This window comes from Macaca thibetana, chromosome 6 (assembly GCF_024542745.1).
Source record: "Macaca thibetana thibetana isolate TM-01 chromosome 6, ASM2454274v1, whole genome shotgun sequence".
Lineage (NCBI taxonomy): Eukaryota > Metazoa > Chordata > Mammalia > Primates > Cercopithecidae > Macaca > Macaca thibetana.
Genome location: NC_065583.1, coordinates 23,889,319 through 23,915,416, shown reverse-complemented (window position 1 = coordinate 23,915,416; position 26,098 = coordinate 23,889,319). Strand labels below are relative to the sequence as shown.

The 26,098-nt window shown below is 44.1% G+C and overlaps 1 protein-coding gene across 2 annotated transcripts; it reads left to right on the top strand.

Annotated features, from left to right (window-relative positions):
* Window positions 1–3,530: 3,530 nt before the first annotated feature.
* Window positions 3,531–23,383, top strand: LSM11 (LSM11, U7 small nuclear RNA associated). 2 transcript variants are annotated; one of them, XM_050793940.1, is made up of 5 exons: window positions 3,574–4,028; window positions 11,432–11,571; window positions 14,032–14,115; window positions 14,870–15,208; window positions 20,916–23,383. In XM_050793940.1, exons 1-5 carry the CDS (start codon window positions 3,581–3,583, stop codon window positions 21,042–21,044), a joined length of 1,140 nt encoding a protein of 379 aa, XP_050649897.1. In that variant the 5' UTR covers window positions 3,574–3,580; the 3' UTR covers window positions 21,045–23,383. The 2 variants fall into 2 exon arrangements, with proteins under 2 accessions (XP_050649898.1, XP_050649897.1); XM_050793941.1 differs by lacking the exon at window positions 20,916–23,383 and having other exon boundaries at window positions 3,531–4,028; window positions 14,870–20,770.
* Window positions 23,384–26,098: the final 2,715 nt, after the last annotated feature.

Sequence of the window (26,098 nt, the reverse complement as noted above, 5' to 3'; positions counted from 1 at the left end):
AGAAGAAACAAGTATGTGTATATATGAGAGAAACAAGAATGAGTGAATGAGGATGAAGAAACATTTACCTCATGTACTCAAGATATTTCAGTTTTAAAAGTCACTTTCCTATTAGACTTCCTGAAAAAGATTCTCACGTAGCCTCTATGTAATCAGAAAAATGACATTTGATTTCAAGAGCAGAGGGGTAAACATGCTCCTGCTAATCAACAGGTAGCAGGTGTCAGGGGAGTCATAATGTTAGTAGCGCCACCTTCTGTTGGGTCAGTGGAGATGGGTGAGGAGCAGCAGAGAGCAGCAAGGATCATCACATGCAGCCAAACTTGGCCTCTGAAGGGGGAAGGTAGTGGGAATAGGTGAGAGAACTCACATTTTTCTCTTGTCCTGGTTTTATATTTTGGAGGGAAAGGATTATTTGGCCCTATTGAGAATCAAGAGGCCGGGTGCGGTGGCTCATGTATGTAATCCCAGCAACTTGGGAGACCCAAGCAGGCAGATCACCTGAGGTTGGGAGTTCGAGACCAGCCTGACCAATGGGGAGAAACCCTGTCCCTACTAAAACTACAAAAAATTACCTGGGCATGGTGGCGCATGCCTGCAATTCCAGTTACTCGGGAGGTTGAGGCAGGAGAATCATTTGAACCCAGGAGGCGGAAGTTGAGGTGAGCCAAGATTGTGCCGTTGCACTTCAGCCTGGGCAACAAGAGCGAAACTCCATCTCAAAAAAAAAAAAAAAAAAAAAGACATGGCTGGGCACGGTGACTCACACCTGTAATCCCAGCACTTTGGGAGGCTGAGGCGGGTAGATCACCACGTCCAACATGGCAAAACCCCGTCTGTACTAAAAATAGAAAAATTAGCCGGGCGTAGTGGCACGTGCCTGTAATACCAGCTACTCAGAAGGCTGGAGCAGGATAATTGCTTGAACCTGGTAGGTGGATTTTGCAGTGAGCTGAGATCATGCCGCTGCACTCCAGCCTGAGTGACAGAGCAAAACTATCTTAAAAAAAAAAAAAAAAAAGTAAGCGACAACCCATGTCCCAGTGCCTCGTCTTGCACTGCAGAATTTACATCTAAGAAGAAAACGTATTTTTCAAAGGGCGGTTGCTGGCCTCATCCCTCACTAATTGACAACCCATCTGTTGATGCCATTTTTTCCCTTCCTGTTCTCACTCCACAGAAAGAGGAGATATGGTTCTTGTTTGGTAATTGCTAAAATCTCTTTGAGGAAAGAAATAAAGATGTCAACTCCTTTGGCTTGCTTTTTCATTTATTTTTCTTAGACAAATAGACTATATGATATCTAACTTTTGTGTATATCTTCGGGTAGCCCAGGATACACATACCCTCATCATACCAGTGGTTCACAAACTTCTGGATGCAAAAAAAAAAAAATTACTTGGAATGCTTGTTTAAAATGCACGTTTTTGGCTCCTCCCAGCCCCCAGGAAGGTTTGAAGCTCAACAATCTGATTTTTTTTTTTTTTTTTTTTTTTTTAAATTTGGAATCTCGCTCTGTCAGCTCACTGCAACCTCTGCCTCTCGGGTTCAAGTGATTCTCCTGCCTTAGCCTCCTGAGTAGCTGGGACTACAGGCATGCACCACCACGCCTGGCTAATTTTTGTATTTTCAGTAGAGACGGGGGTTTTCACCACATTGGCCAGGCTGGTCTCGAATTCCTGACCTCGTGATCCGCCCGCCTCAGCCTCCCAAAGTGCTGGGATTACAGGCATGAACCACTGCACCCAGCCAGTAATCCAATTTTTAGCCCCAAAGGCTTCTGATATGTATGGTTGTCAATATACAGCACCTTGGGCAGCAAGGCCCTCGGTATACTGTGATAGGCTGGGTGGGAAGTAAGATAATGTAGCTCTTGATTGGCAATTTTAACTTAATGGTAAGTTGACAGCATTTTATATCAAAATACAGAAAAGTAGGCATTAGAGTACAAATTTTCAAGAAAACCACCTAGAGAAACGTGCTTTCTGTGGGTCTTAAATGACACTATAAAGGCTATCACTCAGTGTTGTTATATGATGTGGGGATAAGCACTCATTTGTTGAATTGCCAGCAGTTCTGCAGCTTCGAGTTTTTTATTCAGGCAGGGGGTTCTGAATAAAGTGATAAGCTGCATTCAAAACCTGTGCCATAAAGAAACCTGTACTGCTACTAATTAGAAGCCACTGCTTGGTTTTTCTTTTCTTTTCTTTTCTTTTTTGAGACGGAGTCTCGCTCTGTCACCCAGGCTGGAGTGCAGTGGTGTGATCTCGGCTCACTGCAACCTCCGCTCCTCCAGGTTTAAGCAGCTCTCTCCCTCAGCCTCCGGAGTATCCGGGATTACAGGTGCGTGCCACCATGCCCGGCTAATTTTTTGTATTTTTAGTAGAGATGGGGGGGGGGTATCACCATCTTGGCCAGGCTGGTCTTGAACTCCTGACCTCGTGATCCACCTGCCTCGGCCTCCCAAAGTGCTGGGATTACGGGCGTGAGCCACCGCGCCCGGCCTGCTTGATGGTTTTATCTTTGCAGTAGAATGCATTCATCCCAAGGTATACATCACAGTTGTATATTAATTTTCATCTTGCTGTCTAAGGTACTCTCCAGTACTCTCTTGGAGACATCCTCTCTAAGTCTTAAGGAAACTGAAATGTACACAAAGCAACTAGTACAGAGAACACTAGTTGATGGCAGTTCAAGAATGTGGTGATGGGCAAGTGATGTGTGGCCTGTAGGTGAGTGGAAACATTTTGGCTCTGATGGATGAGAAGGTTGTATCTGGGCCTTCTGTGTAGAGTAGACTGTCATTTTAAAATCAACCAAAAAATATTTTGCCGAACTGAGACTATAAAGTAGCAAGTGGTATGATCAGGTCTTGTGAATTTTCCATAGTTTCCTCCAAGAGCTGGATCCTCGTTTTTTCCAATTGCTTAGCAATGCTTAGAAAGACAGTGATATAATGAATTTTCTTTGATACTAAGCGCAAATTTGTTTATGCACAGTGTATAGGAAATGGAGGACAGACACTTACCCAGTATTGGCCGACATGCATCTATTATGAGCTCTGTAGGCAGTATCTCCCCATCCTGAGGTCAGTTCTATAAGGTAGGTACTATTTATGTCATATTTCAGATGAGAAAGACGCTAAATACTTTGAGCCCAAGGAGGCTATTCTTCCCACCCCATCAGTAGTACTCAGCATGGAAGCAAATTGAGACATTCATTGCCTTCCTCCAGACGTTTCCTGCAGCTCAAGCTAGGATGCGATCCCGAGCTTATTCCCGGGGAACCCAGAGTATTAACAAACACCCTAAGTGGTAATGATATAGATGGGGAAACTGCATTGGAGAAGGTCAAGCAGCAGCCGACAGCGTTAACCTGTCAGCCGTGGGCGGAGGCGGTGCGAGGCGCGGGCTGGTCGGAGCCGCGCACCACGCCCCCCGGCCGGGGTGGAACGAGGACAGGTGCTGCCCTCCGGCGGCCGCGTCGGCGCAGTGCAACCCCGCGCCGCGGCTGCGCAGTGCCGCCCTCTGGCGGCTCCGCTCCTTCTTCCCATCGGCCTCGGCTTGCGGGCCTTTCAAACATGGAGGAGCGGGAGCGGGGGGCGAGGTCGGCTCGCGCCGCGAGTCCCGCGCGCCCGCCCAGCCCGCGGCTGGATGTCAGCTCTGACAGCTTCGACCCGCTGCTGGCGCTGTACGCGCCCCGCCTGCCTCCCATCCCCTACCCCAATGCCCCCTGCTTCAACAACGTGGCGGAGTACGAGAGCTTCCTCAGGACCGGGGTCCGGGGCGGCGGGCGCGGGCGCGGGCGGGCTCGGGGCGCGGCCGCGGGCTCGGAGGTTCCCTCCGCGCCCGGGCCCTCAGGCAGGACTCGCCGCCGCCCGGACGCGCCCGCCCCGGACCCCGAGCGCATCCAGCGTCTCCGCCGTCTCATGGTGGCCAAAGAGGAAGGGGACGGAGCCGCAGGAACGGGCCGGAGGGGTCCCGGTCGAAGCAGGAAGGCGCCACGCAACGTGCTCACGCGAATGCCCTGTGAGTCCGCGGTCCGGGCGGGAAGCGGGGCCGCCGCCGTCCGGAAGCTGGCGGCCGAGGGGGCGTCTGCGGGGCGGCGGTGGCCGGGCGCGGGTCTGCACGGATTGTGGGAGCGCCTTGGAGATTTGCGGGGATCAGCAGCGAATGTGGGGTGGAACTGCTTGAGTAATGTGGGTAATGACGGCGTGGGGAGGGTCCCTCTGAGTAAGAAAAGGGGCTGTAGGAGCAACAGAGGGAGAGTGGTGAGGCTGTAGTGGTGATAAGAAGCCGTGGGAAAGGTCTGTAGAGGTAATCGGGGCCCATGGAAGGGTCAGAGGTGATGAGCCTGCGGAGAGGGTCTACAGGATTGATGGAGGACCTGGAGAGGTGGCGGGGGCTACAGAGTTTGGGGGACATCAGAGGGACGTCTGCAGAGGTGATGAGAGGTCTTAGAGACCACAGTGAGAGGTAAGGTGGGGCGGAAAAGGAGACGTGAGGGGAGAGCACAGCCAATATTAGGGGAAGGAGAGTATTTGGTCAGTGGGATTTGAGGAGGATCGGATGGAGTGTGGGGAGATCTGTTCAGATAGCACAGGCGCATAATCCCATAACCCCTGTACATTGACAGCTCCTTCTTCAGTGCGATAAGCAGAAGGGCTGCAGGGTCTTGATACACATATGTTCACATTACTAAGTCACAAGTGCTGAAATGCAGCAGGCACAGAATGCCTCTAAAACACAGACGCTGTTTTACAGCCACTCTGCCTGGCTGGGTGCAGGACTGTGTCTGTCAGGCTCATATTACCATATGTGCAGATTATTTTAAATTCTAAAGGTGTAAATGGCACAAGGGAATTTCTTGGAGCCTCCTAATAGATCCTTAGAGTAAAGCTGTAAACAGCAGAGGCTCTAATGTGTGAGTTAAGTCTTGTATAAATGGAATAAAAACAGCCTAGGGTTATCTCTTTTGTCATCTGGCAAGCAGTTCTGACATCTGCCCTGTGAACACAATGACCTACTTAGCTATTCAAAGCATCTGTATCCTGGTAATTCAATTGTTACCTTATTAAGTCACTGCCTTTTGGATGGAGAGGTGTGCCAAGCAAGGGACTGATTTTCTTCCTTCCTAGAAATTTGCTTATTAAGAGAGAAACATCCTGAAACGCTGTGTGCTGTTATGTGTGCCTTTGCTGGATGTCTTACCATGCCACAGCATCCCTGCCCAAGCTAGGATTTACCCCGGCTGGCTTGCCCGGCTGTAACACAAAAACAGTATGCATGTTCCCAAAACGAGAGCAGTTTGGGGGACCTTAATTTGCCTATGCAATTTGCCACCATTAGCTAGTTGAAATGCACTCTTAAGTCTCATTGCAACATTTATTTCTATTTTACCAGTTATTGCGTTGCTACCAAGATTATCAAGGGAAAGGAATATTACTGTGTATTGCTATGTGGTGGGTGGTTTTGGCTTTCCCTGTAGAGCACTTCACTGTAATGATATGACAGTGTGTGAAGACCAGCTTTGTCAACTTCTTGTGATTAAGTATACCCCTGGAATTAAGATCTCAGAGAATGTGTCCTACATACTGAAAATTGTCACCATGGCACTGCAGACAGTTGGGTGTACATGAGAGACAGGTGTTGACGTCACACAGAGTTGACCTTCAGAAAGCAAGAAAACAACAGAAACATGGGTGAGGATTGGATTTATTCAAGAAAGAGTTCCTACTTGAGGGTGAAGGGTGGGAGGGGGGTGAGAATCAGAAAACTACCTATTGGGTACTATGGTCACTACCTGGGTGACAAAATAATTTGTGCGCCAGACCCCAGTGACACACGATTTACACATGCAGCAAACTTTTCACGTACCTCCTGATCCAAAAACAAAAGTTGGAAGGGAAAAAGAAAAGAACTAGGTATATTTTATATGTATGCCACAGTTTTAATTTAAAAAACTATATATACATATATATATATATATGCCTACTCTAAACCCTGATTGGATACAGTTGCTCAGAAAAATCAAAATATAGATACCAGTAAGATAAAACTATTTGTGGACATATACAAATGCTTTCTGGAAAAAAATGGCTATGCATTTGAGAATGCTTAATTCTTTGCAAAATATTTACGTAAAATGTAAGTTACATCAGGCCGTAACAGCAAACAGAAGGTTTGTTAAGTCATATCATCAATGAAACATAATGAAGAATACAGGAGGAGCTACATTTTGTTGCTGACTTTAAAATGCTGTATTTCATCAATTCAGATCCAAGTTACCCATCCAAGTTCACAGACAGGACAGTGTGGAAGGAGTGCAAAATTAAGTGTAATGGTGTTTTAACCATAAAATGTTTCACTTTGTATCTCTGTCATAGAATCTCTTTGAAGTCCTTTGTGGAGCAGTCCTATTCTTTTCCTTGCAGTAATAAAATTTTAAAAGTAGCCAAGCACAGTGGCTCACACCTGTAATCCCAGCACTTTGGGAGGCTGAGGTGGGCGGATCACTTTAGGCCAGGAGTTCAAGACCAGCCTGGCCAACATGGTCAAACCCTGTCTCTACTAAAAATAGAAAAATTAGTTGGGCGTGGCAGCATCTGTCTCTAGTTCCAGCTGCTCAGGAGGATGAGGCACGAGAATCGCTTGAACCCTGGAGGTGGAAGCTGCAGTGAGCCGAGATTATAGGACATCATAGGGATGTCTACAGAGGTGATAAGAGGTCTCAAAAAAAAGTAATAATAAAAGTATAGGAGGCTGTTGCAATACTGGGAATACTAAAGAAAAAAAGAAAAAGCATAGGAGGAAAGGTTTTTCATAATCATTAAGCCTAAGCCATCATTGATTCCACATTTTCTCCATGTAAAGAACTCAAGCACAAGCTCTACTTGCAAGTGGAATGTAATTGCTTTTCCTCCTTTTTAATATTGAGGCGCCTATAGAGAACGGTAAGACAAGACTAAAGAGCATTATCATCCTCTTTTCCACATAATTCTAGTGTCTATATTTCTCCTTAGCATCGCAGCACCATACCTGATCCACAGTGGTTCTGGTTTATAATTATGCTTCAAGCAAGCTTTTTCTAGGTATATCTGTCACTGTGAAACGAACTGGTGTATTCAAGCTAACATCTTGACATTATAAAGCTGTGAGAAAACGTGTTATCATTACTTTGTTTTAGCTACAAGTGTGTTGGTGTGCAGCATGTGCCGGTATGAACAAGTGTGTGTGGTCAATCCAAAATGCATGTGACATGCAGGATTTGACTTCTAGACCACTGTCTAGGTGAATGGCTTGTCTCCAGTTCCAAATTCAGTTCTCCTGCAGGGAGCCTACACACTCCTTTTACTCGCACACATCCTGCTGAGAAGGATTTCAAAACAAACCTGATTTATTGGGCCTCTGACATAATATCACGATTGGAAATTTGTTCGAGTCCTGTTGTTGTAGTTTACTTTGATTGCTGAAATAATTTCCCACAATATGGTGTCTTGATGTTTTCATTTTAATAAAGTGATATTCTTTGGATAACTTTGATTTCACTACCTGCAAATAAAGAGCAAGAAAATAAGCAAAATCAAGAACATCTGAGCCCTGCATACAGCAGTAAAGTGAACTCTCAAATTTGAACAGCATCTCTGTTACACAGAGGTTGCCAAAAGTGCATGAGTATGACTTACATGAAACCGAGAACAGGGGTACTTAGGCTTCAAAAAAGGCCAAGCTTAAAATTCAACCTTGTCACTTTTCTCAGCTCATTGCAGCTGTCTCCAGTGCAACTAAAGAATAGCCTCAGATGATTTCTGCACCACACTGCTGTGTGTGTGTGTGTGTGTGTGTGTGTGTGGCCAGTTTGACATAGCATCACAATAGGGAAGACACTGGTGTGCCTTTGCCAGGTAACTGATTCAAACATTGTGCTTTAAATCTGTCATGGCACCCTTCTGTAGAATGGCAACTAAAACTGTTTTCAGAGAAAAGAAAAAATATTTTTCTATTGCAGACTCATAAGGTGACTGTTACAGTTTGTGGTTTCATTTCTCTGGGCCCTTAATAGGTTATGGAATCTGGGGAGCTGCCTATGCCCTAATGAGCTAATAACTTTGTATATTTGGAGATATATATGTAGATACAGTTTTGTCCTTAAATTTTCTTTGAATAGGTGGTTGTGGAGGCTAAACCAACTCCATCTTGAATGCTAATCCACCATGTTGATTTCTGATTAAACCCAATTCTGGGAAGGCCTCTAAGATTTCCAATTTATCTGTTGTTCCTTGTGTAAGAGCATGTACTTACTGTAGCTCCTGTCCTTACGTGAGAACAACCTTGATGTTAACTTACTTCAATTGTCGTACACATCCCTTCTGAATCACCCTTTCCCTATAGCATATAAGCCCTGCGTCTGGGGGTCATGGCAGGGGGATCCATCATCTTGTTTTGCCGCCACCTGAGACACAGACATGGCTTCTCTTCCTACATTCCTACTAAATATTTCTAAGGAAAACAAGAGTTCCCGTAAGAGGTAAGTTTTAGGTCTTTAAAGAAGGGCATGATTGAGAACAGTTATTTTAAAATCAGGCTGTGATGGTATAATTTACATGTAGCAGGAGAAGGAAGAGTGGAGCTGAAAATGACCTGGATCTGGAAGGGTGTGGCAGTAGAGAAGGGGATTGGAAGAGTAACTTTCTCCAAAGATAAGGCATGTGCTTTTTTGTCATATTTTGTCATAGAAACCTGACACGTCCATTTGGAGCTTGCCAGAGACGGCTGGAAAGAGAGTGTGCACTCTGATTCAGAATGGGGAGCTCACTTTTGCCTTGGCGGTTTGCTCTGATAGGTGGTGCTAGTGTTGTAGTTTTGATCACACACAAGGAGAGCAATGCTTCCTGAAATTACACCTTATTAAATCTTTGGAAGAAAAAAATTAAAGCTACACATTTGAGAAAGACCAATTGAAAGACCTGAATTTGCCATCTATTTAATTAGAATAAGAGACTGTTGCTGAGATACTTGATTGCCCTTTCTCTCTGTTTTGGAGGTGTGGGAAAGAAGTAATGTCCCTGTTTTTTTCCAAGTTAGAAAAAAAATAGTCTTTCCATTCTTTGTGTAAACACATACATCTGTAGGGCAGTGGGCAGTATATATGTATGTGTAGAAAAGGAAATAATGCAGGCATGTGATCAGTTTCTAAGAAATTGAATTATTGGGACTTAGTCCTGAAATAACTCTACAAGTTAACTATCTTAACCTCATTTTATGAATGAGGAAATTTGGACCTTAAAGAAAAAGTTATTCACCAGGGTCACGCAACTAGTTATAATGACCTGAAAGTTGTTTACAATGCTTGATTTAATACGGCCTATAACACATATGCACACACACACACACCCCCTTAGCTAGCAAATGTACAAAGGACTTTAAAATACTGCTAGAAGAGAGGTAAATGGTGATGGTCAGACCAAAATTCTCATGGTCTTTTCCAAGGTCACTGTTTCATGTTGCTTCCAACTCTGACTTATTCCCAAACCTGTAATCTGAGATAAACTCCTCCTGCTAGTCTGCTAAGTCATTTTCTTCTAAGAATCTTTTATTAATTTATCACAGCCGTGGTTTATAAGCCAATCTATGACAGAGGGATAAGATGGCTTCAGGAGGAACCAATTTAGTTATCCAAACTGAAGTGCAGGGCTGTTGTTCTCCTTTATGCCACTAGAAACAAAGCAGGAGAGATTTTTCATTTGTTTACTGTCAATGCCAAATCTCTATATATCGAGACTTCTAAGACCTGACCAAAAACAAATAAACTTTCTACAGAATTTTGCCTTGCAAACTTGGGAAAGACTGAGACTGTATGCACGAGAAAGAGAGATTGGGGGGCGTAGTGCGTGCCTGTAGTCCCACCTATTCAGTAGGCTGAGGTAGAGGAAGCGCTTGAGCCGAGGAGGTCAAGGCTGCAGTGAGCCGTGATTGTGCCATTGCACTCCAGCCTGGGTGACATAGTGAGACCCTGTCTCAGGAAAAAAAGAAGAATGTATGGTTTTCTTTGGGGAGGTTTTATATACCATAGCCAGCATATTGTGAGAGCTGAGTTAACATGAAATAATAAAAATAAAATTCATCTTTGCTCCCACGCTCTGAGAAGAGAATCCTTCATAATAAAAGCTGAAATTTATAGTCCCAGTATTCTTCCCATAAATCCTTATCCTGCTCTTCTCATGTGATGCTTATTAGTAGTGTCATAGGAGCCAGATACTCAGCAGGTGCCTTTTACACCGTCAGGGCTTGGGCTACAACCAGTGCTTTTCCTCCCAGAAACACTAGTGACTCCAGAGAGCTTGTGCGTGGAGTAGCTTTGGTGGCGTCAAAGGCCTTTCTTTCTGACAGGATTGCACGTGTTTAAGGGCAGAGTGCAGTTTGTTTCCTTTGAACATGTAAACAAAGCTTTTGGTTTTTTGGAAGACTCAAGCTGGGTATGTGATTCATGAATTGTCTTAAGGCACACAATTGAGAAGGATCTTGCTGTTGATACATACATTTTGTGTGTGTGTTTTTCTCGAGACGGAGTCTTGCTCTGTCTCCCAGGCTGGAGTGCATTGGCACGATCTCGGCTCACAGCAACCTCCACCTCCTGGGTTCAAGCCTCCTGAGTAGCTGGGATTACGGGCGTGGGCCACCACTCCCAGCTAATTTTTTGTATTTTTAGTAGAAACGGGGTTTCACCATGTTGGCCAGGCTGGTGTCAAACTCCTGACCTTGTGATCTGCCCGCCTCAGCCTCCCAAAGTGCTGGGATTACAAGTGTGAGCCACCGTGCCCGGCCATTTTTTTTTTTTTTTTTTTTAATGACAGTGTTACTCTGCTGCCCAGGCTGGAGTGCAGGGGGAGGATCTCGGCTCACTGCAACCTCCACCTCTGGGTTCAAGCCATTCTCCTGCCTCAGCCTCCTGAGTAGCTGGGATTATGGGTATGGGCCACCATGCCTGGCTAATTGTTGTATTTTTAGTAGAGCCGGGGTTTCACCATGTTGGCCAGGCTGATCTTGAACTCCTGACCTCAGGTGATCCGCCCACCTCGGCCTCCCAAAGTGCTGGGATTACAGGTGTGAGCCACTGCACTCGGCCCACCCAAGAAGTTTTTAAGTGATAGTTCGTCTTAGAGTCAGCGACATCGTAGAATAAAAGATATACTGGTAGTGAGACATTTGGCTGATATCAATACATATGGTTTATCCTCATTCTGTTGGAATCTAGTCTCGTGTCAGTGTGTGTGGACCGCACGAGCCATGTTGCCCATTGGACCTTCCTGTTCCAATAGTGAGATTGTCACTCTACCATGGGCCTCATGTTGCTGGCTGAAGTTGGGTGGTCTTGGCTTAATTCTGGGAATGAGGGCAGATGTTAAGACTGTCCTGATCTTCTCTTGTTTCAGTGCACGAAGGCAGCCCTCTGGGTGAGCTCCATCGCTGTATCCGCGAGGGGGTGAAGGTGAATGTTCACATCCGCACTTTCAAGGGACTTCGGGGCGTCTGTACAGGCTTCCTTGTTGCATTTGACAAGTTCTGGAATATGGTAATTAAGCCTTTCTCACAGGGCGGGAGAGCCTCCCACAGATTACATCTTCTATATATTTAAAGGACCTGAGTAACTACATTAAGCAAAACCCAAAAAATAACTTGTCAGAAGAACTAGAATTTTTGCATGCTTTTGGGCAACAACAAAAAAAGGTCTTTTTATTGCTTACTTCTCCTTAAGGCAGTGGCTCTTAACCAAGGTGATTTTGTTCTTCCTTCCCTCCCGGGAACATTTGTCAATGTTTGGAGACATTTTATTGTCACCACTGTAGGAGGGGATACTACTGGCATCTAATAGGTAGAGGCCAGGGTTGCTGCTAAACATTCTGCAGTACACAAGATAGTCCCTCAACAACAAATAATTATCCAGTCTGAAAAGTCATTAGTGCCAAGGTTGAGAAACCCAGCCATAAGGACCAGTTATTTTATTGGTTTAGTAACTTTTAGTTGATCTTCTACCAACCATTCTTTCATTAATTTAAAAACATTTATTGACTTCCCACTTTGGCTGAACCCCATGCTAGGTGCAAAAGTTTCAGAAAGGAACTTGCACTCTGCAGTACATGGGAAGGTAAATAAGGATAGAGGTGAAGCAGACATCAGTAAACAAAGCATTTTGCATGATGTCTTTTTGGTTTTTTTTGAGACGGAGTTTCGCTCTTGTCGCCCAGGCTGGAGTGCAATGGTGCAATCTCAGCTCACTGCAACCTCCGCCTCTTGAGTAGCTGGGATTACAGGCGCCTGCCACCATGCCCAGCAGATTTTTGTATTTTTAGTAGAGATGGGGTTTCACCATGTTGGCCAGGCTGGTCTTGAACTCCAGACCTCAGGTGATCTGCCTGCCTCAGCCTCCCAAAGTGCTGGGATTACAGACATGAGCCATTGTGCCCGGCTGCATGGTGGTTTTATAATGAGGGAGTGTGCCACACTTCCTAGACTTCTAGAGGCTTACTGTCTTTTTTTCTAGACATTTGTAGGAGAGAAGCGATATGTAATAGCACAACTATAATTTGAGGTGGTTAAGAACCACCAGGCCACGTGCCCTGGCTCACGCCTGTAATCCCAGCACTTTGGAAGGCCGAGGCAGGCAGATCACCTGAGGTCAGGAGTTCGAGACCAGCCTGGTCAACATAGGGAAACCCCATCTCTACTAAAAATACAAAATTAGCCAGGCTTGGTGGCACGCATCTGTAATCCCAGCTACTCAGGAGGCTGAGGCAGGAGAATCGCTTGAAGCTGGGAGGTGGAGGTTGCCGTGAGCCAAGATCGTGCCACTGCACTCCAGCCTGGGTGACAGAGCAAGACTCTGTCAAAAAAAAAAAAAAAAAAAAAGAATCACCAGAGCTTTCTGGTGTTTCTTTTCCATTTGGTCTTCTGTCTCCAACTTTCATTTTCCCTGTGCTTCATCCCCATCCATGCATCCTCCTGGAAAAGAACAGTAGCTGCTGACATATATTGAGTTCCTGCTGTGTGCCAGATACTATACTGAGGGCTTCATATGTTACCTCAATGAATGAGTTGTTCCATTTCACAAATGAAGAAATTGAGTCTAGAGAGATTGGAATATTGCTCACAGATCACACCGTTAGTAAGTGGAAGTGTCAAACTTTTTCCTCGGTCGTTCTAACTCCTAAAACCATGTTTTCAACCATTATGGAATTTGAATCCTAGCTTCACCACTTGGTAACTGTGTGACTGTAAGCAAGATAATTTCTCTGAGCCTCAGTTTTCTCATTTCCAAAATGTAGGGAAAAATGTTTTATTATGATAGTTTTACCTTTGAAGGAAAGAATTGAAGAGAATGTATTAGGCGATAGTGGTGATTATAACAGTACTGTCAACTTGTATTTGTAGGGTGATTTACACTTTTCAAAGGAATTAGTCTTATACATCTCATTTGGTCCTAACAGCTGTCCTGTGAGGTTGCTCTCGGTGATGAGAACTCACCAGCAAGTCTGTGTGTAACCCTGGTTAATTTCTGTTAATTGCTTTCATAAGACATAGAAACTGAAGAGGGTAAAGAAGCAGTAGTATTCCTCAAAGTGGGGTCCGAAGCCATCCTGCATCAGAATCACCTGGGGCTTCTGGCTGAAACAAAAGGTTCCTGGGCTTCATCCCAGACCTACCAAAATAGAATCTCCAGCAGAATAGCTTTGGGTTTGTATTTTAATAAACCTCCTAGATATTCTTGCACACTGAAATTTAAGACCTTCTACCATGCAGTCATAAAGACCCTTACCATCCGTAGGTGAAACCCATCTTATATGGTGATAGCAGCTTAAAAATACTACACAGAAGGTACCAGGTGTCACCATTTTCTTCTGCCTAGGAGCTGAGTCACCTGTTAAGTGTAGTTCTGCTCTGAATAGATGTTATTCTGCCTTTTTTTCCCTGAAAAAGCTATACAAAAAATTTTTTAATTCTGTCTAATGTTTTTCCTTTTGGACTGTTCCTCTAGGCACTTACTGATGTGGACGAGACCTACCGAAAACCTGTCCTAGGCAAAGCATATGAACGGGATTCTTCACTGACTCTCACTAGGGTAGGCAGTTTCCCCCTGACCTCCTGAGTAGCCATCATGCTTTCCAGCTTAGGAATTGAGATCCCTGAGTCCAGTGACTAGGATTTCCTAGAGAGAAATCTCTGTTGCTATAAACCAGCTGTGCCTATACCAAGGTCTTCCTTAGTTTCTCTTTTCATGCTTCCAGTGAATCTCAAGTGAGTCTGTGCTTGTAACCTGCATATTGTTTGAGGAGCAAGTTGTCTCTTACAACACTTGAAAGTCTTTGAGCTTTATACCACAGAAATAAGCCTTTTCTCTTGACATACGTATTATCTGCACTATAGTTAGAAATAGGAAGTTTATGGCCAGGCGTGGTGGCTCATACCTGTAATCCCAGCACTTTGGGAGGCTGAGGCGGGTGAATCATGAGGTCAGGAGATCAAGACCATCCTGGCTAACACAGTGAAACCCCGTCTCTACTAAAAATACAAAAATTAGTCGGGCAGGGTGGCAGGCGCCTGTAATCCCAGCTACTTGGGAGGCTGAGGCAGGAGAATCGCTTGAACCTGGGAGGCGGAGGTTGCACTGAGCTGAGATCATGCCACTGCACTTCAGCCTGGGTGACAGAGTGAGACTCTGTCTCCAAAAAAAAGAGTTTATTACTAACTTTTAAAAAATTGCAAAGCAAGGAATCCACAGAACATAATTAAAGAATTTGGTCTTTTTCTGTATGTTGAAAGAGGGTGATGAAGGCTAAAGAGAAGGCTAATATTTATCATTGTTTTCTTTATAGCTATTTGATCGACTGAAACTTCAAGATTCCTCCAAGAAGGAAGCAGATTCTAAGTCTGCAGTTGAAGATTCCACTCTGTCTAGATACTCACAGACATCCACTTGGAAGTTGGCTTCAGTGTGGGGAAGAGGAGACACTGACCGGGGCTCACACAAGCGTTCCCGCTCTGTCCCTTCTTCCCTGCAGGCCTCTGCAAGGGAGGAGTCCAGGTCAGAGCTGTCAGGGAGGACTACACGGACCGAAGGCTCCAGTGTGGGAGGTACCTTTTCCAGGGCTACCACCCTTTCCAGAGGCCAGTCCCGTAAGAAAAAGCGAAAGCCCAAAGTGGATTACCAGCAGGTATTCACTCGACACATAAATCAGATTTTCATTCGAGGTGAGAATGTCCTGCTGGTTCATCTTGCACAGTGACCAGCTCAGCCTGGGCTTTGGTTTTTAGAAATAAAATGCATGAATTGCTGCTATGCTGTATCCTAGTATCCCAGTGAAACTCTGAGTTGGAATGATTCCCTCTGGTCCTGCATAAGCAGAGGACAGAGCAGGCTCAGCCACCTGGAAGATGAGCTCAAGGGGAGGACAGGCCTTGGGAGGGCGGGCATTTGCATTAATATCAAGGCAAAAAGCATACATAGATACATGCATCTGATTTGGTATCGTGATTTACTTCAGACCCTGAAACCAAATATCTGATCTTCCATTAGACTTAGGGGTCACAATATGAGTGGAACTTACTTTTTAGAGACTATAGGGGAAAGAAATCTCGAAAAGAAGTATTGCATGTCTGAAAGCTAGTGCCCTGAGTACTCATGAATTCGATTCCAAGAGTAGCAGTGTAAGTTGCCTTGGAGCCCTGCATTCACATCTTGTAACTAACTTTTGAATTTTGCCTGACATGATTCTCTCTTGATGAAGAAATGAAATGTATTGTCTTTGAATATCTACAAGATCTAGGAAAGTTACCAACTTATGTAGGGTGGAATTTGGATAGGTGGTGGTGCTCACAGCAGCCAGCAACGAGTGTTCTGTTTCGATCCTTCTTCTTCTTATGGAAAGGAATACAGGACCTCTTCAGTCTTCCCCTTACCAGAGGTAGCCTCTGCAAATGGCATACCAGATGGGACTCTAAGATGCTTGTGTGGTGGCTTCTTGTCCTTCTCTTTGACTTCTGTGGCATGGTGCTAGTGCATGTACCCTGTGGTATTGCCCCTCTGTCCGTAGTGTGAACTGTCCTGTGAACTTTATGTCAGGAGACTGTGACCTTCATGTCCAGCTTCAAAGAGTTCTTCATGAACTCAGTAATACACATCACATGGCTGAGAGTCCGCTTTCCAGGCAGGGCCAGCATGTGTAGAATATCTTTCAGAATGTTCACCATGAAACAGGGGTGGTAGATGTATTCCCTTGTGTCGGGCCAAAGAAGTTCTTACAAAGTACAGTGGGTGGTGTCTAAAGGGACACTTTACTCACAGCCTGGCTTGAGTAACAGGAACACCATAGCACCCGCAAATACTTCTACTTGAATCATATTCTGTGCTTTTTCAATCACTAGTGCAGAATAGGCTGCATCTTGACACAGACTGTTAGGCAATATTGATTTTTTTGTTTTGTTTTTATTTGGTTTTATCTGAGATAACTCATGTTCAAGGTGGGAATAGAAATAGCCAACTAATTAAAATGTATGAAAAGAAAACTTTCCCCTGCTGTATTTGTTGTGTAACATAAATAAGCCTTCTGAGAAGCAGGGTGAATAAAGTTTAGGGAGCTGGGACACCTGGTCCTTCTGCTAGCTGGACCACTGGCTCATCATGCAATGAAAGGTGAGCAGATTTAACCCCTCTGTGCCTCAGCTTTTTCCCCACAGACACCTACCTCACAGGGGCATTGAGACAAAAATTAAAGAAAGGCATTTTACAGTCTCTAAACATGTTTAAGTGCCATGAGTAATTTTTCCTGACTCTGTTTCATAGCTTTGTAAGAATTCTGTCTTATAAGCAAGGCAGGTGCTACATAAAAAAGTAATCTTAGCTGGGCGCAGTGGCTCACACCTGTAATCCCAGCACTGTGGGAGGCCGAGGCGGGTGGATCACGAGGTCAGGAATTCGAGGGCATCCTGGCTAACACGGTGAAACCCCGTCTCTACTAAAAATATAAAAATTAGCTGGGCGTGGTGGCGGGCGCCTGTAGTCCCAGCTACTCAGGAGGCTGAGGCAGGAGAATGGCGTGAACCCGGGAGGCAGAGGTTGCAGTGAGCCGAGATGGCGCCACTGCACTCCAGCCTGGGCGACAGAGCGAGACTCCGTCTCAAAAAACAAAATAATCTTAGGGGTCATAGTTATGATCCTGTTGTAACTATCTTCAGAAGGCAACGATATCTTCTGGAACTGTTCCATATTCTGTTCCTTCCGCCTAAGGGACAGTGGAAGTTCTCAGGAAGAGTATCTTCAGGAAGAGGAGAGTAACTTTTTTTTTGCTGCTCCTGCTGTAATCCCAGACCTCACCCTTTTCTGATCGTTATCAGAAAGAATCCCCTACACTTTTCAAGGGGTTTATATGTAGCACCAAATGGAGAATGAGCATCTAAAAATGACACATCCCAAAAGGGCAATCTGTAGAAGTTTGTTGTTTGTTTACTTGTTTTTATTTTTAAATGCATTGTAAAGTATACTCTAGAGCCAGATCAGATGCACTAAAGTTTATGGAGGTTCCAGGTTACAAACTCAAGTGAACAGTAATCTTTGGAAGCTGCCAGTCTAAATTCTAAATAGTGTATCTGAAATCTCAGTTCCCAAAATAGTTGTCTTGTTTAATCATCAGGCAACACTGCATATACCTGTATGGCTATCCTCACCTGCCTGCCCTCTCCCGCAGCTAGAATGATGTACTCTACTTTCCCAATAAGGTAGAAATTTGGAATCAAAAGGAATATAATCAGTTTTCATTCATTCTACTGCCTAGTTAAATCTAACCTGATTTAAACATATGCCATTTTTATGTTTACATATAATTTTCATATAGCCATATAAGGGTTGATTTACCATTTTTTGCCCAACATGACAATTATGGCTATGAAAAATTATGTTTGAACTGTGTATGATCTATTTTATGTGCTATATGTTCCCATTTGTTTGTTTGGTCTGGATAGTGGGTCTGGAATGAATTCTATCTAGTAAATGTGCTGTTTTGTATAAAGCATGATTATTACTTTTTAACAAAAGTTCATTTTTACAGATTACTCCCTTTTCTTTCTCTCTCTTTCTTTCTTTCTTTCTCCTTCTCTCTTTCTCTCTTTCTTTCTTTCCTTTTTTTTTTTTTTTTTTTTTTTTTGGTGACAGAGTTTCGCTCTTGTTGCCCAGGCTGAAGTGCAGTGGCATGATCTCAGCTCACTGCAACCTCTGCCTCCCAGGTTCAAGCGATTCTCCTGCCTCAGCCTCCTGAGTAACTGGGTCAGCCACCATGGCTGACTGATTTTTTTTATTTTTAGTAGAGAAGGGGTTTCACCATGTTAGCCAGGCTGGTCTCGAACTCCTGACATCAGGTGATCCACCCACCTCGGCCTCCCAAAGTGCTGGGATTACAGGCGTGAGCTACCCCGCCCAGCCCCCTTTTCTTTATTATTGAAGATATTGTTGAAAAGAAAGAAAAAATAGGTCCCAATAGTATATGTGCTACTCAAAAAATGTGATCATTTAGGACATTATCACAAGTTGCTATGGAAATAACTGAAGGCTTCCTCAGGAGAAGGAAAGAAAATGAGGAAAGTAATGGAGTCCACGAACTCCCACCAGCTCACCTGAGGGGAGCTCAGTGCAGCTGAAATACTGAATACTGAAATACTAGAAACCAACAAAACTGGTTTCTAGTATTCTCCAGGGATTTGGGCTTGGGAAACTTGGTAAGAATAGTATTTATTTTTGAACATTCAACTTTGGCTCTTCAAAGTAATCTTTAAACGTGGGAATATGTTTTCAAGACAATTCACAGGACATACTTAGGTAGTTGGTGAGGTCTTCTCAAAAGTATCTACCTTTGTTAGATAATAACAAGTGACTAAGAAAGGGGAGATATGGTTTTATGCTCAAAACAATTTCATGTGCCATTCTTTGTATACAGAGGTGAGTCTTCTACTCTCCCATTAGTAGAACTTGCACTTTGGGCTGTCTGCTCTAGTATTTGGGAAGTGTTTATGCTTCCTTCCAGAGACCATCTTATGATCAGAGGCAGGATGTCTGTGAGATGATTAGCCAGAGTTAGCAGTGTCCAGGGAGAGTGGCTTTAGACCAGTCAGTACCTTGCTGTTTGTGCATTGTGCATGGTGCATGTCAAGTCAGGAAGCCAAGAAACCGTTGGCATTAAAATCTAGATGTGTAGAGATCCTTGCTATGAGTTGTGGATAGGAGTGGCTCCGTCTATCCTCGTGGTGAGAAAGTCCAGGAGCTCCTTTAGAGATTGCCAAGTCATGAGCGATGAGCTGCCGTTAATCCTCAGACGCCTTACAAAAATTGAGAGGTACCACTTCTACCCTTTGAGAAAAAAGAAATAGAAACTTACTTGCTTCAGAATGGATATTTATATTTCTGCTTGCACCATTTCCATAGCAGCTGACAAAGGCAAAATCATGAAATAGAATCAGTTCTATAAATTGCTTCTTTAAATTTTCTCTAAATTTTGCCTCTAGGAAAAAATTAAAACTATTCATTGACAGCTAGCTGTCACTGGTGCTACCCCAAAGCTTTCCAATCTTTTATGTATTTTTTATGAATGAAACTTGCTGTAGGAAAGTCAAGGTTCATGTAAGAGTATTGTGGTGTAAATATAATGGTTTCACAGCTGTTTGAATTTTTCTTTTCCTGTGCCAGATATAGAATGCAGTCAACCCTTTTTCAGTAACTTATGTTCACCAGTCTGTGCTTTTCTTCTCCCAGAAGGCTTTTCTTAGTGGTTGTAAGTGCAGGAATCCTGGGCCTGTGTTGCAAAGGTGGGTGGTCTGTCAGCGCTTTCTGGCAAATTGAGTTGATGGATTTAAGATAAGCCTTTGGGGTTCCTGTCAGTTTTCTGGGCTCTGAGGAAGGGTTGGGCCTCCTTCATTCTCAGTATTTTGAGTATTTTTCAAATGTTTGTACGTTATCTTGCACTGCTCTAATAAAAATGAAAGCTCTCTGTCAATAAATGGTTTTGGATGGTTGGAAGATCTGGGGGAAGAAAAATAAGTACACCTGAGACCTTCAGTTAGTCTTTTATTTATTTAGAATAAAAAATAGTTTGATAACCTACCAGAGTTAGTGCTTCTTTAAAAACACTCCCGGGAAAGATGGGGACTGTCCCTTAGGAAAGCCATAAAAGTGATTCCCAATACTTTGCAATTGCTTTTGATTTTTAGTCCTTTGGAACAAATGTGTGATGTTATGTCTGATGTTGTGTTTTTAGAGCTGTGAAAAGTCTGAGAAATTTCAAGGGGTATTATTTAAATGATGATTATCTAGCTGAATTATGTGTGAGCTAGAATCTAGGGTAGCTGTCCACTTCTTTTTCTGTTGTCCTGACAGTAAAGCAAATAGTAAGCCATGTCTTGAAAGTGATTTGCTTGTTTCATACTGACATCTAAAGACATCAGCCTTCTCTTTGGCAACCCTGGGGATACTCCTCTGCACCATAACTTATTAATGTTTTTTTAGACAAGGCTAAACCGAATGACTCTACCTATCTATACTTTCACTGCTCATATACCAGCTGCTACAAGAAAAACATGATTTGTAAGTTTGTCTTTACTCCTAATTGCTAAAGTAACTGAAACCCTTCCTGTCTAGGGAGAATTGCTGCTAGTAACGTCAGTTTGCGATGTTCAGCTTTAGATATGTGTCGGATGGGAGTCTGAAAACTGTAATAAACTGTATTCATATCCTGGCTGCTTTGTCCGCTGCTTTTGGGGGGTGGCAGAGAGGAGGCAGGGGAGTCTGTTACCAAGTGAAGACACCTGTCTAGAAAGTTAAAACATCTCAAGCCTTCTGCATTTGCATTATTGTAACCTTGTACCTTTTCTTTACCAAAGCCCACACATCTAAATCACCACTCTTGCCGGGCACGGTGGCTCACGCCTATAATCCCAGCACTTTGGGAGGCCGAGGCAGGTGGATCACCTGAGGTTGGGAGTTCGAGAACAGCCTGGCCAACATGGTGAAACCCTGTCTCTACTAAAAATACAAAAAGTAGCCAGGTGTGGTGGCGAAGTAATCCTGGCTGCTCGGAAGGCCGAAGCAGGAGAATCGCCTGAACCCGGGAGGTGGAAGTTGCAGTGAGCTGAAATCACGCCACTGCACCCCGGGCTGGGCCACAGAGCAACACTCTGTCGAAAAGAAAGAAACAAAAACAAAATTAGCCGGGCGTGATGGCGCGCACCTGTAGTCCCAGCTACTCAGGAGGCTGAGGCAGGAGAATCACTTGAACCCGGAAGGCAAAGGTTGCAGTGAGCTGAGATCGCACCACTGCACTCCAGCCTGGACAATACAGCAAGGCTCCATCTCAAAAAATAAAAATAAATAAAATAAAAATAAATCACCACTCTTGAGGTAGCTTTTTTCTTTCAAGTACTTGAAGTTCATGCTTAGGATAGGAACTTGGCCCACATTCTGAATTCTCTCTTCTAAGCTGCAAGCAGTGGTCATTGCCCTGTGAATTTATTCTACCTAATAGCTCACTGGCACTGGTTCATTCTGTTGGTGATCTGCGGAAATCACCATTCATCCTGCTCCCCTCTGAGTGTTTCACCACATTTGGCAAATCGATCTTCACATTCTTCCAGAAATGTTTGAATTTGCCACCAGCTTTCCACTGTGCATGTACAGGAAGGTGTGCTGCCCCAGATTTGCCACATTGATGACCTGATCTCTTCTGTGTGCCTCCAGAACTGAATCGCCTGGTAAGGAAGACAATAAAAGTCACACTTATTCTTAGAGGGTGAAACCTCAAGTTAACTGTCAAGACCCAGCTTCTCACTTTAAAGGATCCAGTAACTTGAGCCCAGCTGACACACATGAAATTTCTAACCGCTGCAGTGGAGAGGGAGGCAGGACCCATGTGCTCTATGTCTAGTCCTTGCTTGTTTTAAATCTCAGATACTTCTGATTAAATGAGAATGTCCTCATTAATCAAAATAATGACAGAAGAGTCAGCTAGCTTGACATTGTAAATGTACAGTGACAGTTAAATGTTGGCAGAGAGTGGAGGCCAGTGGAAAGAGACACATCGATCACTCCCTGTGCTTCCAAGATAGGAGTGGCAAGCAGAAAAAAATGCCAACCGTTCTTCTCCTTGGTTGTAGATGAAGAGTTTTCAGTCTGCTCAGTTACCACTAGGTGGCAGTGGGTTAAAGAAAACTGCTTACCTAGAGGTCCCAGAAGGACCTAAGTCTCTAGGTCTCCAGTCACTGCTACAATTTATCCTTAAATGCTCACCAGTCAGGACTGAGTTAATTAAGGAAAAACAAGCTATAATCAACCCAAGTGGCAATATAAACGTTTCTTTTCAATATTGAATTTACCTGATTCGAAGCTCGGGAAGCCTGCCTGATGGCATTCAGGTAGTTAATGTGCTTGGGGAAGAGTGGCAAAGAGGGATTTCTCAGTGTCTGCTGTTTTAAGGGGTCTCTCACTACTCTTCCATCCTGAGACTCCTCATCTCAGAAACTGTCAACTCCAGCCAGCCTTCCCACCTGCTGGCAGGGGATTGCCCTGGGAAGCCTCTCTTAAAGCCCTTGTTTCTTAGCAACTGTCTCACTTTGAAACAATTCAGTTCCACCCAATATTGCCTGAAAGCCCATTTGTGAGAAAGGTTGCAGCTCTCTCACGATTCTATGGCCAGAATTGAGCCTCCACTCCAAGATCGTAAGCAAATATGCTCTTGAGCCAGAGGGAATTTTATAATAAACAGAGGAAAACCTGTTTTAGGTTGAGATACTGGGGGGCAGAAGTGGGGGGTGGGCAGTGCTAGCCAGACTTCCGGCACATCACACCAAGACCTTCAAAAAGGCTTTCCCTCCCTACCTCAAGCATAATTTATCAGCAGCCTATTCCTGTGGTGTAGAGGAATACAGTATGTGAGATAATAAATAGATACTGGTCTTCAAATGTTTAAAAAAATAAGGTTATAATAAAGAGCCACTTTGATCCTTGGCAACTTGCACCACATTTCACTTAGTCATGCTGTGTGAAGGGGCAGAAAACAGATCATGCGATAAGAGATACCGTCCGTTTATAACATTTCAGCCCTGCATTAAACGTATTACATGCATTAGCTTGTTCGGATACCACCATGAGAGGAAGACTCTATCCCCTTGATATATGTGAGGAAACCAAAGCTCAGAGAGGTTATATAACTTGCTAAAATCTCTCTGCTAATAAATAGTGAATTCAGCAGTCTATCTAGGTCTCACTGACTCTTAAGTTTATTGCCAACCAATTGCACATTTAAAATATTAGATTTCTCAGATATTAGCCAGAAAATTTTGAGAGTAAGCTGAGCCATCTCCCTAAACTAATCAGAAATCAGAGAGCTGAATTAAAATGCAGCGCGGCTGGGCACAGTGGCTCATGCCTGTAATCCCAGCGCTTTGAGAGGCCAAGGCGAGCAGATCACAAAGTCAAGAGTTCAAGACCAGCCTGGCCAACATGGTGAAACCCTGTCTCTACTAAAAAATACCCGCCCCCCCCCCCCCAAAAAAAATAGCCTGGCGTGGTGGTGCATGCCTGTAATCCCAGCTACTCGGGAGGCTGAGGCAGGATAGTTGCTTGAATGTGGGAGGCGGAAGTTGCAGTGAGCCGAGATCGTCCCACTGCACTCCAGCCTGGGTGACAGAGCAAGACTGTCTCGGAAAATAAAATGCAGTGTGGTGGTTTACTACAAGTGTCTAGTCTCTTCTAATTCACGCTGCTCTTTGGCTGGGAGTGGGCACATGCACCCAGGGCTTCCTGGCTTCTTGATAGAACCAGGGAGGTGAGCACCGCCAGGGGCAGCAGGCCAGCTGTGGCTCTCCGAAGAGTGGCTGCCAAGCGAGTGCTAGGAGGCCTTTGCACACTTGTTAGTTTGGTCCTGGAAGGGGTATTGATCCCATAGTCTTGTTGAAAAGAAGATGAAGTGACTGGTGGTCTCCCCAGCTCTTCAGTATGCATTGAGAAATGCACTCACCATCCCTTTCCAATCTTCCCCAACACTTGGGAAGGATGCTTTGTCCCAGCCTTGACTACAAAATAGTCTAATTAAAGAAACTCTTCTCAAGGCTAAACTATGGAAGTGCCTAAAGCTACAGAAAAAAAAAAAAAAAAAATTACTACTTGAACGACTGTATCTTTCTCCTAAGAGCTAAAGGAGGTATTTGGCAAGCCGTCTGTCCAGCTTGTAAAATTGCCCTTCAACTTGTATTAATTTCCAAAGGATGGGAATCCTGGGAGGATCCCGAGCTCTTTCACTTACTACCTCAGGAAACTCCTGATCCCTAATATAGGGATAGTACCACCTTCTTCATAGGTTTGTTGGTATAAAGTACTTAGCTCATACAGCAATCACCTAATATCATTTATGCTTGATGAACACGCTGTGCCATGCTCATGGCTTTCTTAACTTCCCTGTGCTTCCATTCTGCGTCCTGAGACCAGACCTGGCAAACAGATAGACAGAGCTGGACGTTTTCCTCCTTTTTTCCCAGCAGGCAGGTGTTTGAAAGATTGTTTCTAGGCTTCCTGAGTTCTCCATGTTTCCTCAATTGGCTCTCCCTGGGTTAAAACTTCAGAATGTTACCAACTTCTCCACTGCTGGGAGAGCTGTGTGTTCCCCCAGGAACGACGTTAGGCTCCACAGGACATTCATTAGTTGGGGTTATGAGGGGGTCACAGGGCACTGGAATGGTAATTTCCTACATGGGACCCCAGTGACCCAGAGTGAGCTAGCTCAGCTGGTCTGAGCATGTGGCTAATGAGGACAAGGTCATGGTTTCTCTCCTGTGTGGGCCAATTAGTGTCACGTGGAAGGCACGCTCCCGGGGCATCAGGCAGCAGCGTTACACATGTGGCACTGGTCACTAGGTTGGCTTAGTGTAGCTATCATCACTATCACAAACCCAACACAAAGCCTACATCTTCTTATTACATAGCCCATTGTTCCAAAACTTGGGTCATTGACAGAGCACCTTCATGATTTTTGCCTTATCCTAAGCAGACCAGTGCATTTTTATATAGTCAAGATTGTTCAATAAATTCTATAAATTGACTCACTCTTAAAAAGTTACCAGTTTTAAAAGTGACTCACTTTTCAAAGTAACCAGTGCCACACGTGTAAGGCTGCTGCCTCACTTACAAGGAAGCTGTACATCACTACCGCCAATGGAAAATCGGGAAACTTGCCCTAAATGAAAGTCCACGTTAGAATAAATATAATAACTATTGAAATTAAAATGTCTTTGTGCCATCTGCAAACAGTTTCTGGGCCACTGTGATCAATGCAGTGCGTGTTAATAAATGTTGCATGTATATAATCTGCATATGTTACATAATATTCACACTGGCAATAAAATGGTACCATCCACAAAAACAATATTATAAAACACCTGCTTTAGTGGGAAGAGCTGGGATCAGTGACTGGGGAGTTTCACACTTGAAGTGATTAAATTATTATTCTTAAAGCAATTTCAATACCAAGAACCTTTCTACTAGCCATAAATGTGTAGCTATAAAAACTAAACTCTGAACAAAATCCAGGGTTTAATTTACCTCTCGCTTTTGCTCAACATCCATGGCTTTTGTTCACACCCTCCACTGGCACTCATTAACATGGTGCTTCTTACATGTCCTATCATTATCATATGTTTTATGATAAACAAAGCACAAACATGCAAAGCAGATGTTGACTGCACAACATCTTTGTTCTCCTTCAGTCATAAGCCAGTTGACGCTCATCTCCCCTGGTCAGCCAGTTCCTTATGGAGATCAAGATATAACCAAGGGTGGTGTTGGTAATAAAAATGTATTCCCTAATTAACTGGGCATGTTACATCCAATCCCGTTATGAAAATGTGCCCTGGAAGATGAATAAACGGGAAAACACAGACACGAGGTTGAGAGACAGCCTAGCCACTTCCATTATTTCAGATTTCCAATACATTAAAAAATGAAGACACGTCAGAGCAGAGTTGTAAAAGTTCTGGTGTATTTTTAAAATCCAGCTGGAACAATGGACAGCGTTCAG

What these genes read in the sequence shown, in the direction of transcription:
- LSM11 (XM_050793940.1), top strand. Translation starts at nt 3,581, where the DNA reads ATGGAGGAGCGGGAGCGGGGGGCGAGGTCGGCTCGCGCCGCGAGTCCC. An exon ending in CGTGCTCACGCGAATGCCCT is followed by an intron (nt 4,029 to 11,431) that starts GTGAGTCCGCGG and finishes CTCTTGTTTCAG; the next exon opens with TGCACGAAGGCAGCCCTCTG. An exon ending in TTGACAAGTTCTGGAATATG is followed by an intron (nt 11,572 to 14,031) that starts GTAATTAAGCCT and finishes CTGTTCCTCTAG; the next exon opens with GCACTTACTGATGTGGACGA.